Below are 14,569 nucleotides of genomic sequence, written 5' to 3' on the forward strand. Positions count from 1 at the left end.
CCCAATCACAAACGGGCTTCTTCAAAGTCCTTGTTTCTGACTGTAAGATGGTAATTCAGAGCGAAAATCACTGGCATTTCCTTATTGCTCAGTCAGACTGCAGTATAATTTGATGAGCTTACCAACTGCAGTCATAATAAGCCTGACTGGAAACTTAAGCCATGTGGATTCTTAACAAATATATATATATATATATATATGTGTATGTGTGTGTGTGTGTGTGTGTGTGTGTGTAGTGGTCTCACATTTACCACTTTAAATCCCAGAAAATGTCCAGGTTTTTACTCCTAAATCAAACAGAATATTCTAATTTTTCCCCTTAAATGTGCCACTCTAAACCTAGAAAATTTGGGGTGGGGGTTAATGCGCATTTATATTTTTCTCAGTTTACCACTTAAATCTCAGATAATACACAAGTACTTTTGCTTGAAAATTAACTGTTTCAATCTGGGAATTTCTGAGATTTTCCTCTGAATATTCTTCACCTCCCCGAGCTCCATGTTAATTTTTTTTATTATCGTCATTATTTTCATAACACCAAATGCCCAACTAAAATTTCCCTTTCTTGAAGAATTACATCTAAAGATGTGTGGTGTTGGGCAGTTTCACTGGTGAGGTGCAAAACCTTTGATTTAATCAATTTGCATGACCAAGAAATGACTTTATGTTGCATGCATCCAAATCCAATTACTCACATAATTAATAAGTCTATAGGAATGTGAAATGCCTTGAAGGCTGTATGATTTATGCGCACAACATGCAGCCTGCAGAAGTATTTTCGCTCTCCCTGTGACAAACTGACTAGTGTATTTTATATGTGTCTCAACAGAAATCCCCTGTTGGAGCCAGCAATCTGTGTGCTGTGTTATTCTAAGTGACAGTTTTCTGGAAATCCCCCACCTAGCTGTTAGCTCCGCCCCGCTGCAGCCACAGAGCAGAGGGCATTTACTGCAGTGCAGCGCTGTCGGAAAACACAACTGAACGCACCTCGGACTAACATGGATCTTCACAGGACCAGTATATTAAATCAAATGGATTACAGTCGGGACTCAAAAGAAGGGAAAACGGCTCAGGCCACGGAGGATCGGCTCGACAGCGGTTTGGATTCCCTGAAGGAGGAGGAGTACCAGGCTGTGGCCGCCGAGATCCGCCGGCTCCAGCTGGAATGCGAGGCGCCGGAGCACAAGCAGCTCCCCGCTGCAACCCGAGAGCTGTACGAGTGGCAGACACAGATCACAGAAGACGGAGACACGTAAGTTTGACCCGGAATAAGGTTACCGAGCTCGGATGTTTACCAGTTATTTTCGGGGGGTGCAACAGTGAGGCTAGGGGAAGGCCCAGCTCGGGTCTTGGAGGTAATTTGATGCCTTTCCTGTGGGGAATGTAGTTCTGCTCCAAGTGAGGCCTACCTTAACCCGAGTGGGGGATTAATTTTTAAGTAGCCAGGATTTTAGGGGTACCATACCGCGGTGTTAACAATACACCGAACGAGTGTCCGGTTTTATTAAGAACGGGTCAGCCTGTGGTCAGACACGGCGCTGCTGGACGTAAACAAAAGGCTATTATCAGGAGGGAATCTATTATGGCCGCGGGTCAGATTGGGAAAGTCCCGGGCGCGTCACCAAGGAATCCAACCGACGCGCGTTCCCGTGAAGTGAAAGAGGATGAAAAGAAAAATGTGAAAAAAGTACCTTAAATGCAGTGAGCGGACACTGGGGGCGAAACCCGATTCTCGAAGAGGCGCATGCGGGTTATTATTGACATTTAACTCAAGGGGAATAACAAAGCAGTCCCCGAAACCTAACTTTTATTTTAACAAAGTTCCTCCGCAGATGAATATAGTTCCTAGTGTTTTAAATGGGCTTACTGCTCGCGCATTAACACTGGGCCAGAGATAAGTTAAATAATCAAAGCAGAGTACCGGAAATTTATGGAAGTACTTTTATGCCAAAATTATACAGGCAAATGGAATAGGTTTGTATTTTTTTTTTTTTTTTTTTTTTTTTTTATAAAGTGATGCAAGTGTAGATGCTTAACCTTTGTTTACTTATGTTTGTTGCACAAATTCAAAGAAAAGTATAGCAATGACACATAATATATAATAATTCAAATTAAGTTTTCTGAAAGGCAAAATACATTTTAAACGTTCTAATTATTTTCCTGCAAACATATTATTGAAAGTAAAAGCAGACACAAAAAAGCAATTGGTACCCACCAAAAATGGCATTCCCCAAAAGAAAAAGAAAAAATTTGTAATAAAAGTCCATCTTTGTTTATCAGTAAACCAGAAAGATCTGGACAATGCAGACTTGTTAAGATAAGAGAGATTACATGTAAGCAAAGTCACCCTCACAAGAATCTGGAAAAACCCTGGATTACCGTTGATAAACAGTTACTATGACACCCCTATGTAAGACATGTTTCTATTGGCCATTCTTGTTGAGTGAGTGCATTTTCTTTTTTATGTAACAAATGTAACTCTCTATGCAGCACTATAGTATTTTACACCAATTCAAACAAAAGCATAAAAGCCAAGTTAGAGAACAAAGGGACACTTCTGAACTGAAGCTGTTACATCAATCATTTAAGTTTTACAGTTACACAATTTTACTGTAATCACAGGAAGTTACTCTCTTTAGGTGTAAAATAAGTTTTTTCCTTGTAAATTTATTATTACAAATATTTATGAAAATAATTTAGTGTTTTCTTCATAGTTAGTACATTTTTTGTAACTGTATCTGATGTAGACGAAAAGGCACGAAGTTGTGTAAAATTTGCTTTTATCTTTGGTTTGTTACTTAAATTGTTTTATTTTTATGTTTCTGCAGGCTGCTCCACTTGGCAATCATCCATGAGGCCAAAGAATTCATCAAAACCATGATCGACCAGTCTAAAAACACAGACTTCCTCAACAGACAGAATGACCTGAGACAGGTATGCACAACACAGCTCTTAACACCCCACCCCCACCTGCATCCGCCATCATGACATTACTAAAATACCTGTCCCTCTCCAGACTCCTCTCCACCTGGCGGTAATAACAAAACAGCCGGAGGTGTGTCTCAACCTCCTGGTGTCCGGCTGTGACCCCACGCTGGTGGACAACAATGGAGACACGCCTCTCCACATTGCCTGTCGCCACGGTAACCTGCACTGCTTCAGCGTCATCACACAGAAAAGCCGACCAGAGCACCTACACACGGCGATGGCTGCCTGCAACTATAACGGTAAGTGATGCTTTCCTCGCCTGAGACACGTTAACATTTTAGTTTTTGGGTCCGCTTGCTGTTAGTTAGCCCCGAAGACTGCAGTTAAGTGACCAAGAGGAGCTTAACCCCATCTATTATGCAGTAGTTAATGTCTAAATAAAAAAGATGGACACCTCTCTTTAAGACTTTTGTGTAAACATTTTTCCGTTAAGCACTGCCGTGCATACTCAGTATTTTTGGGGGGTTAAAAAAGACAGTAAATCAAATCCAAAAAAAGGACATTGATATGAATGCATGTGTTTCACAACCCACACCCAGCTGTTTTTGCTAATTACTAAGAATAACAAAAGAATATGGAAAGAATATTTCTGTTGCAGTCTCGCTCTGGAATCAACTTTTAATTTTTCTTTTCCTTTTCTGTGTTGTGCAGGTCAAAACTGCCTCCACCTGGCTTCAGTGCAGGGTTTCCTCTCACTGGTGGAGAGACTGGTAGATCTGGGAGCTGACATTGATGCAAAGGTAACTTACACCTCTTCTGTATGGAAAAAAAAAAAAAAAAAAAAAATCTTTGTTAATCTTTGTTAGTCTCTTTGTTAATACTAATGCCTTTGCCTCCTTGCTGTTTTACAGGAGCAGCATAACGGTCGCAGCGCGCTCCACCTGGCTGTGGACCAGCAGAACCTCCTCTTGGTCAAACTGCTGCTGAAAAAAGGAGCGAACCCAAACCTCCTGAGCTTCGGGGGCCACAGCCCCTATCACCTCACCATTGGTTTGGATAACTGGGAAATCAACAAAGAGCTGTACTCTGTGACCCATCCTGACCTGAGGGAGCTGCCAGACAGCGAGTCAGACGACAGTGACGAAGAGGAGCACATGAACTCTGACGATGAGGTACGTTTCAAAATCGTACAGCCGGTCTGGCACAAATGAAGTGTGTCACTAGTTGGTGTGTGACCATTTCTATTTCCTCCCATGTGTCTGCAGGTGAATTACGATGACATTCAGTGGAATGGACATTAGCAGGAAGCGAGAGGGCGGGGGAAGTTACAGAGACCAGAGGCTGTGACGGTGAAGGATGGACGGATGGGGGGGGCACGGCACGTTCCTTACTTCTGCTGTGACGTGGATGACAACGATGGGGTCGGGCGATGCAGCGAGGTGATGTGACCGCTTCCAGGCAGCTGAGCCGGAAGAATTAAACAGACTGCCGGCGACTGCATGATCGCATGTGACACATAATGACGGGATGGATCGCTTGTATTCTGTGGACGTCCATACATACGTGAAGATGTTCCTCCAGCAGCTCTGCTGTATGATAGTGTAAATGCTGTGTATACAAAGATGTATTTTTTATGGAAGCTGTGAATGTGTACAGTTGAGCAGGTTGTATATGTGAGACAGCAAATGGGTTCAGCACACTCCATTAAATTAAAACACTCATATTTAACAGTGAAAGCCTCCTGTGTGACCGTGTTATTTGTTGGGATGGGAATATTTTTACACGTGAACACGAGACATCAGAAGTAGTCGTATCCGGCGTGTAATCGTAATCGGCAGCGCCTGACGGCAATAAAAATCTGCAATTACACAGGAAATGAATGTAACCACGTGGCCTCCTGCTGCCGTCACTGAGTCTGCTCGTATAAACGTTCCCATCAAAGCATGACTGCTCAACTTCACTCCTGACCGGACACTTCTTTTTTCCCTTTCTGATTTTCATATAATACAGGAAAGCGCTGATAACTCCTTTCCACTGAATGAGGAACTGGTAGTCAATTGAGCTGCGAATTCCTCCTTTTAGATGTGTGTGTTTGTATAGATAAGAGGCTTCGGGAATTTTTCTGTGTGTGTAAAGAGGTCAATTGCCCTGTCATTTAAATCAGGAAGTTTTTCTGGAGGGTGTGGCTAAGAGGGAAGGGACAGGAAATTCCCAGGAACGGAACAATTCAGCTATTGGCGACATTCCTGCTTGTCATTCACCTTCCGAAGAACAGGAACAACAGGATGCTGAAGTCAAGTGACAGAAGTTGGGAAGGAAGGGAGCTGCATGTAAAATAAATATCCACTGTCATTAAATTACTGCAGAATTGTGTTTAAACCTTACATTTTAATACTTTAGCAGACATGAAATATTTTCCCCTCCCTTACGCAAAAGAAAAAATGAACTAAATGAACTAAAGTTCATGTTTATAGACTATTTATAGTAAACCTTGGTCCACAAGGCAACCCAGGACTTTAATTAAAGGAGATGGCCACGGAGCCTGCAACATATCAGAATACTGCATCAGAGGGCAGCCCTGCACCTTAATACACAAGCATTACATGAAGAATCATGCTGCACAAGAGTTTAATTGTTTTCTACTGAATAAGTCTTCTGCTAAGAGATATTAAAAAAAGGGTATTTAGGCTATAAGTCACATTCTTACTCAACAGGACAAACATTTTAGCATCAAAACGACTGAATGAGCTGTTCTTAAAAAGACAAAAGCCTCATTGAGCGCAGGATAAATCTGGAAACAGAAACAGGGTAGATGTGTTATCACTTAACAGGGAGAATGAACTGGACCAGTACAGTTTTAATGTACTGTACATCTACTCAACAGCAGACAACGCTTTAAAATCAATATTAAAGTGATAGGCATATTAATGAATCAATAGCTACAATCAAATGTAAAATGCATGGTGAGTATTATTACTCACCATGTACACTTCCGAGTAAAAGTAGTAATGTTGATTTTATGGACTGGTATTCTGCTGGGTAGCCTCATCTGTAATCATACGGCATAAAATATCAGCAGATTTATGTTTAAAACACTAACTATAGCTTTTAAATAATTGGCATGGAGCACAAAGTACAATATTGTGTTTTTCACATTGCGTGCTACACCTTACAGATGCTTGAACGCTTCAGAAAAGTAAAGAGAAAGAAAGGTTTCAGTGTGGACATCAAGCTTAGGCTTTGCACTTTTTAAAAGCAAGTATCCAGACCACACAGTAACATATTAACGACTATGGATCATCTCACATGTTCTTTTGCCTGAACTTTGCTCCATTTTCGGCCTAACCAGAGTAAAGGGTGCCTCAGTGCTTGTTTACTTTGTACCCACAAAAGGCTGATCATGAGACTTAACACACAGACAGCAGTGGGCATTGTAAGCGTGAGGGTACTCGGTCTAATGGCGCTGCTGAGTGGGCACATAGGTCGCGATATGTGCAAAGCGATTGACTGCGGCAGGAGCGTTTCCAGTACTGGAAATAAACAGCAAAAGTTGGCTTGGGGCAAAAATCCCAATCATCTTGTTAAACACAGAGATCGTGATTATTTAAAATAATTTCTCCCAGACGTGAGAAAATAGTGGATTCAATAAATTTTCAAAGAAGATGTGTTGTTAGGCGAAACGATCAAATTAATGCAAAGCAGAATGCAGCACAATAATCGTTTGCATTAGGTGCAGTTCTCACTGGGTGTAAACAAACTGTGCTATACCTTCATGGGTACATGATACTCGCTTTGTATCAGGAAGCAGGCATAGTAAAGATCGGTTACTGTGGAAGCTGACTGTTCAGACATTTGCATTCTCATTTGTACACTCTGTCGAGTAATTTCGAGAGAGCCAAGAGCCGTCAGACAGGAATGAATGTGCGCAGAGAATCAAACACCTGTGTTAAATAAAAAGTGTGTTTAATAGAAGTGTGGAAATGTACAGCAGCTGCAGCAGAAGGGCAGGTAGATCAAAACACCAGCTTTCTAGTGACCTGAGCAGATTTAAACAGGGGTGTGACAATGACCCGCTGCTGTAGGAGAATTCCCACAGCTGTTCCCTGGGTTATCATCGAGTACAGAGCATGAATTTCATCCTGAAACTGAAGACAGTGCAGAGGGGAAAGCTTAAACACTGAAGAAGAGAGACACATATGTAAGTGGTAGCCCTGAGAAAAGATGGTCAGGAAGCACTGCCGAGCACAGTGAAGCTACAGGACCACTGAGTCCACATTTAAGAGGTATTGTGCTGTAAGTTGTAGTGTTACCACACCTCCACCTTCCAATCTGCTCATGTCACACTCATTAGGTGAAGTCATTCAGGCTGAGCTGCTGCGCTGCGGCCGTCTGTCACATCAGCTGCCACGTCACACTTTATGTGTCACGTCAGGGACTGATCTGAATGTCCCGTCCACGATCTGAGACATTTAGCAGCTGGCTGCAGAAGGAAAACACAGGAGGGGGCGGGGGTTTGGGTACATGGATAATATCATGTCCTGTTTGTGACCAGATAGCATGGAGGGGTGGGGGCGGGGTTATCTGTTACTGTTCATCTCTTTTTGAAGAAGATGATACCAGCTCCTCCTTCATCTTCCTTCCAGCTGAGACATTTTGTGTGTTGATGCTTTTTACTGTTTATCATCCGTTCTTATAAAACCGCTTCACTCCCGCTCAGACAAAGTCATCAGGTGAGCATCGATCTCAGCCTCTGACAGAATCCTGGAACACAAACACACAGTTATACGGTCATACTTTTTCATTCTGCCAACACACAAACGGATATATCGAGAACAAGCTCCACATGTAAGCCCTTGCTTTGATCTCAACCTCTAGCTGTTTTTAGTTTTAGGGAATTTCCATTACAACACCGGCCTCTTTTTCTCAAATTATTTAGCAATAACACAACACAGCCGACACATTACCGGCGTTTTAACGCTTTCAACTTTTTAATCAGCAACGGCCTGCTTCGTTCTGCAAAACTAATTTGATGCAGTGGCTGACTCAAGATCCCGTTCTTACTCAAAGCTATCGAGAAGCTTTGTTTCAGAAAAACACTCACTTGAATTTGGGCTCTTGTGCCGTGATGACTCCGATCTCTAGCTCCGAGGGCTTGAAGTCGATGGACAGAACAGTAGACAGGCATGAGATAGCCGTCTGTTTGGAGACAAAGGGGAGAACTTCATATTTAAACATGATATAGAAAATTAAAGTAAAAGAAAAAAGTTATTATATATGCATTTATTATACATACATACGAGGGGTGGGCAACTGAGTTCAGCTAATGGAAGACAACAGTCCCAGTTTCTTATGTACCCACCTCTGATATAAATACTTTACCATATTAAAGAGGGTTTCAATAAGTCAGTATCTTTTTGATTCAGAGACCACAGGAAACCATTCAGAGACTGATTTCTAATTCCAACAGGGCTTGTTTGAATTTTTTTTCCAAAAATCAACAACCTTCCCTAACGTCAACTGGCTTGGAAAACACCAAGCAATTCACTGAAATTACCCCACATAGTCACAGCTATAAAATTCACACACATTTCCTGATACGTCAATAAAAATCACCTAACTCCCCTTACTCGGCTGTCCAGAAAGTATCCTGTAAAATCCCCAACATTCCCGAAGCTCCATAGGGTGGAAACGCCCTGCAGCCTTCATCGTTACCGGGCCGTTTTTGGACAAAATTCCAGTGCAACAGAAAAGAATATGGAATTATTTTGTGTATTCTGGTGTATTTTACCTCTATAGTCTGCTCATAAGTCCAGTCCAGCTTCTTCTTCACTTTCTTCTCCAGGAAACTAGTGGCCTCTGTCTGTTTCACTCCGGCTGCCGTGGCCTTGAAGCCGCAGTAGTAGCCGGCTGGATCGCACTTGAATAGCTGTGGGCCCAATTCCTCATCAATCCCGATCACTATCATACCTGCAGGGTGGAATGAAAACAGGAGAGGACAAAAAAGAAAAGAAAGAAGTCATATAAAATGGTAAATGGTCTGTATTTGTATAGCGCTTTACTTGGTCCTAAGGACCCCAAAGCGCTTTAAACGATACACAATTATCCACCCATTCACACACTGGTGATGGCAAGCTACATTGTAGCCACAGCCACCCTGGGGCGCACTGACAGAGGCGAGGCTGCCGGACACTGGCGCCAACGGGCCCTCTGACCACCACCAGTAGGCAACGGGTGACGTGTCTTGCCCAAGGACACAACGACCGAGACTGTCGGAGCCGTGGCTCGAACCGGCAACCTTCCGATTACAAGACGAACGCCCAACTCTTGAGCCACGATCGCCCCATTGCACACCACATTTTTAGACACGCAAAAAAAAGGAGAAATTTAACAACTTTCTGCATCAGATTTCAAAATATTGTGTAAACTGAAGCTTGCAGACATTAAGAAAATGCTCTGAAAAAAGTTTCAATTTCAGTTTTAATACATGGAGTGATATCAAAATGCAAACACACACACACACACACACAGACTAACACAAATTACGTACAGCAGCCTAGCGGTCTCATCTCTGCGTTCTGGGTGTAAACCTGGGAGATGTCGGCCATGCGTTTGCACAGCATGTCCACGGGCACCTCGTAGCCGTACTTGTACATCCAGTTAGCCGCCTCGTACCGTGCACGCTGCACCTGAGACCTGCCATCAGCTGGACAGACGGAAGGGAAAGAAAATCATGTCACAGCAGCTCACATCACTTTAAACTGCCATTTAAAACATTTGCTCTCTCACTAATGGGACACGGGCTCGTTTTAATAAATGAATTACTTTGAAGTGATACGGCCCTCGGGTCAGGCATTTCCCTGCAGGAGATCCGACTATGTTCATTTGTGTTTCAGTTCTGTTTAGTTGTGTAATATAAACATTTTTAGTTACAGCTCATGTGGTCTCCCTCTGTAAAAATTGAGGGCTCATCCAGGATCAGTCTGGTCAGATGAAGCTGTAACTTGGGCTGGAGGCCAGAATTATTTAAGTGCTTTGACTTTTGAAAAAATTAACAGCTGGTATGATATGGTAAGTTGGTCTCATTAGAAGTGGTAGCAGGCTCTTAGAGGTAGCTTTCTGCCAACCTTTTTAAGAGCTAGGTGTCTTAACAGGAAGCTTAGTTTAATTGTATATATCAGCATTGTTTTTCCAATACTAGGGTTTGTTGTGGATCATGAGAGGAGTCAGATGAGACATTGCTTACTAGGAATAGTTATTGTAGCTTTAATCTGTAAATGGAAACAGACAAGGCTATAAGCTCAGGATCACATCTATACCTGACGAGGGAGTACTGTATGGTGGGGACTTTCTGGACCTTCTGATTAAGAGTTCTTCTACCACCTCTGTTTAAGGTTACAGGTTAGTTATTTTCCAGCTTAGCTTTGTTGAATCAACACAGAGCTACGCCATAGTGGGCACTTACACTTGTGTGTTCGAGAATATTCCTGGCTGAGTGCTTACATGGACTGCTAGAGCTTTGAAAAAGAGAAAAGGCCATGTCTACAGTGCTATTATTGCATTACAGTTAATAATATTATGGCCAGAGACGTCAATCCTCCTCCTGAATGTCAGCAACACAAAAGAGATGTGGGTTGACTTAACATCATGTGGACAGCTACAGGTACTTTGGTGTAAACTTGAGTGACAGACTGCACTGGAGGACCAACAGCGATGCTGTGTACAAAAAGGGGATGAGCAGATTCTACTTTCTGAGGAAGCTCAGATCGTTTAGTGTGCGGCAAGAGGTTGGCTATCTACCAGTCTTTGGAGTTACATGGATAAGGTGAACTGGTAGTTCTAATTTGCCCCTAGGTTTGAATGTGAGTGTGAATGGTTGTCACTCTGTGTGAGCTTTGTAACAGACTGGCGCCCTGACCAGGATGTACTTCTCGCTAGGATAGGCTCCAGGCCCTCTCTGTGAATTGGATAAGTGGGAGAAGATGGATGGATAACTGTTGTATATAAAATTTTGTGCTACCTAACATAATAATGCCTTCATTATGGGCTTGCATACTTCTAACCGTGCTGTTTTTATTACACTATTTGAATTTCTGTTCTTGTGGGATCAATAAAGTATCTTTAATTTTTCTGATTTTTTGTGTTTACACAGCACGTTTACTACCAAGCAGATCGATCACAGTGTTGTTGATTGTTTTTCTGGCTTGGTACACATCCAGCTGTGCCACTGCCGATTCATGATTAGATGAAATCAAACTTTATGTAGGCAGAGGCTGACATTAACTTGTTGTCTTAATATGTTGCTCTTAAAGGTTTCATCAGCCCCGAGACTGGGAATCTCCAGGATGTGCTGGAGCAGAAGAAGAAGCAGTACAACCTTTGTGGTTTAGTTTTAATTGCACATATCAGCAGTTTTTCCAGTATAAGCATCTGTTGTGGAACATAAGTCAGATGAGACACTGCTTACCAGGAATAACCAGTCTCATTATTTTTTCCATTCATTTGTACTTTAGTGTGTGATTTCATCATGCGACTTTTACCCACTGTTATATTATTATTCTATTAGTGTTCAGTCCTTACGAGCTTGTGTGCAGTTTCATCTTAAATGTTCTTTTTAATATAAACCATAAACCTGCCACAGATTATTGATGAATATATGTATGTGTGACTAAATCTGGCACTTTAATGACAGACCTGAGTTTTCATATTAAACACTGCCGCTTCTCAAATAAAACCCACAAACAGAAACAGATGTAAGCTTCACATGACCCTCATCTGTTTACTCACATACAGCGCTGTTTGTCTTGTCTTTTTCCTGTACTTAAATCTGCTCTTCTTTGTTCTACAACCTTTATTGTCGACTGAAAAAACACTTTTTTAAAAAATTTTTTATACACTCTGTCTCAAATTTCAAGCAAGTGTTTATGTGCAGTTTCTGGAAATGTCTTGTGTTCTTCTGCAAGCTTAGCTGCATGGCACTGAAAAAGTTTGCATTATTTGAAGTATAATTTGTAACTCAGTAACTCTGAATAGTCTGCAGGAAAGAAGAGGATAACTAAAATGTGCGGCTGCAACATCATGAGGAAAGTATATTGCAACTTCAGTTACACTATATTACCAAGACTAGCTCCTGAGAGCGATTCATTCTTTCACAAATGTTTGCAGAAGCAGTCTGCATGTCTAGATTTTTTACACCTGTGGTCATAGAAGTGATTGGAACACCTGGATTCCTTGATTTCAAATGGGTGAGTGAATACTTTTGGCAATATAGAGTATATCTGTTACCTTAACTCCAAATCACAACTCTGCTAATACACTGGAGGCTGCATCAGGGCCAAATCAGCCCATTTTCTTATTATTTTATACAAAAAAAACAAAGAAGACTGGAGAAAAAAAGCTTAACATTGTCCCCCATAATAAGAGTAGATAATAAGCTTCCTGCTGCTTACCAGTCATGCCGGTCATAACACATCCTATGTTCTCTGTGATTTTGAACAGGTGTGTGACTGTCGCAGCGTCCAGGAGCTTGTCCTGAGGAAGACACAAAGAAAGGCGCCCCTAACAGATTAACTCGCCACACGGGCCACCATCGATACACCAATCAAAATGTCGTTTTAGGAATCGGATCACACGAATGTGAAAGAAACGCAAACTCACAGGAACTTTCTTCTGCGTCACGACTACAGCACAGTCCTTCCCTCTGACGGCCACAGAGGTCAGTCCGCCCTGGTTTATCGCTTTAAAGGCATACTCTGAAGAGTGAAGAGAGGCAGGCATAATGAAATATACACAAACTTCATGACTGAACATTTTAAAAAGGTAACAAACTAGCTACTTGTTCTTCTTATCAGTAAATTGATGATGATTGTTAAATGACCTGTAAATTTCACTTCCTGGTGTCACAAATACATCACTCTTTGAGGTGCTGATAAAGAAAGGCACCTTTTACTTATTTTCTTTTTCATTTTGCTTCTTCTCTTTCTTCAGTGCTAACACATCGATGTCAGATTCTTTTGACAAAATATTTCCATATCTTCATGATTGAACTGAAAGCAATTATAACTCACACAAGAGAATGAGGAAATTATTTGTTATATGTTATTCAGTTCTTTACATTTGCTTACAGTTTCCTTGTTTCACTTAGCCTTTAAATAGAAACACAAATTAACGCTTTATAATTTATTAGAGTTATTATGATTTTGTGTTTTTCTTTCTATTAATTTGAAATTTTGTTTTCAAGTTCTTGTAGTTCAGTTTCCAAACTACAGTTATTTGTTGAATTTTTTGTTATCTGTCTGTGATGTATAATTTGGAGACGTGGCACTGAAAAAAATGGGCCAAGCTGGAGGTGGCAGAGCTGGAGATGCTCATATTTTCATCCCAGAAGATTAAAAATTAGTACATCAGAGGGACAGCTCAGACTGTGGTTTGGCGACAAAGTCAGAGAGGCAATGCTAAGATGGTTTGGACATGTACGGAGGCGAGATAGTGGATACATTGGACAAAGGATGCTGAAGATGGAGCTAGCAGGCAGGAGGAAAAGAGGAAGACCTCAGAGAGGATTCATGGATGCAGTGACAGAAGACATGCAGAGATCTGGTGTGACAGAGTAGGATGCTAGCGACAGGGTGAGATGTGGATCTGCAAAAGAACAAAAATGACTAATGCACATTAATGCATGCTGCATGTTCGACTCTCCTGCTTTAAGAATTTTAGAGAGATGCTGTTAGAATAAAAACAATACTCATATAAACACATGCGCATGCGTGGTCCTGCCGGCCGTATGGACCTTAAGCTAGAACTAACGTTTAATTTAGTCCCCTTTATACATTATTAGCTAGCTTTTACTAGTCTATAATTGCAGCTAACTGAAATGTTTTGCTTTAATGATATGACTCATTAGTTGCTCCGTTAAGTCGGATTAACTGCCTCAATACATTTAATTAATTTTCATAATAGCTATTTTCTTGCCACACTGCCCTGTGGTGACATATTTAATCAGCCTTGAGCTTTGTGAGTAGCTGCTGTTAGCCTGCTAGCAGGCAGTGATGACAGAGCAGGTTAAGGTTCTGTTCGGTTCTCTTATTACTGACCGACTTGGTAGAGCCTTCCCTCCGGGGAGAAGATGGTGATGTGCCGGTCAAACCCCGCACTCGACCCCCGGGACATGACGGCAGGAAATAATTGAGGTAAAGTGGTCTAGACCGAATCTGAAACTAAACTGAGGTTAAAAACAGAAGCAAAACATGGCACGATTCTGCACCGGAAGCAGACGAGAGCTTTCATATCCGGGTCAACTGTCTGTAGTTTTTGTATTTTTATTTGTAACAAGGAGTAGTTCAATCAGGTGGTGTATTCGTAGGTATACAATATCAAAACTTTACTCAATATCACAAACTAATATTATTTTAATGTCTTTTACTATCTCGGAGGATTAAGACTATATTTCTTGACAATTACAGAATATGACGTTTGTGCAATTTTCTTTTTGGAGTAAAGACAAAACCTAAAAGTTCTTTCCTAAAAGGCCTTTTCACCAGCTACAGATGAAGATTTAACCAATCCTTATCTGTTAGTGTTAGATTTGCTTTCTTTTCCCGTTTGACCTTTAAGAAGGAATGTTTCCCGAGAGATTGTGTATATG

General features: G+C 41.5%; 2 protein-coding genes across 2 annotated transcripts; one reads left to right on the forward strand and one right to left on the reverse strand.

Annotated features, from left to right (window-relative positions):
• Positions 1-897: 897 nt before the first annotated feature.
• nfkbiab (nuclear factor of kappa light polypeptide gene enhancer in B-cells inhibitor, alpha b) lies at positions 898-4,664 on the forward strand. Its single transcript, XM_040042834.1, has 6 exons — positions 898-1,252; positions 2,829-2,934; positions 3,017-3,227; positions 3,640-3,728; positions 3,840-4,100; positions 4,194-4,664. The coding sequence occupies exons 1-6, from the start codon at positions 999-1,001 to the stop codon at positions 4,227-4,229; spliced, it is 957 nt and encodes a 318-aa protein (XP_039898768.1). The 5' UTR covers positions 898-998; the 3' UTR covers positions 4,230-4,664.
• A 2,203-nt stretch (positions 4,665-6,867) lies between these two features.
• On the reverse strand, positions 6,868-14,209 carry psma6a (proteasome 20S subunit alpha 6a). The gene is made up of 7 exons (XM_040042840.1): positions 14,019-14,209; positions 12,583-12,677; positions 12,375-12,456; positions 9,476-9,631; positions 8,717-8,895; positions 8,030-8,124; positions 6,868-7,689 (listed from the first exon to the last, which is right to left on the reverse strand). Exons 1-7 carry the CDS (start codon positions 14,092-14,094, stop codon positions 7,632-7,634), a joined length of 741 nt encoding a protein of 246 aa, XP_039898774.1. The 5' UTR covers positions 14,095-14,209; the 3' UTR covers positions 6,868-7,631.
• Between the last annotated feature and the right edge of the window lie 360 nt (positions 14,210-14,569).

This window comes from Simochromis diagramma, unplaced genomic scaffold (genome assembly GCF_900408965.1).
Source record: "Simochromis diagramma unplaced genomic scaffold, fSimDia1.1 OVJJ01000304.1, whole genome shotgun sequence".
Classification (NCBI taxonomy): domain Eukaryota; kingdom Metazoa; phylum Chordata; class Actinopteri; order Cichliformes; family Cichlidae; genus Simochromis; species Simochromis diagramma.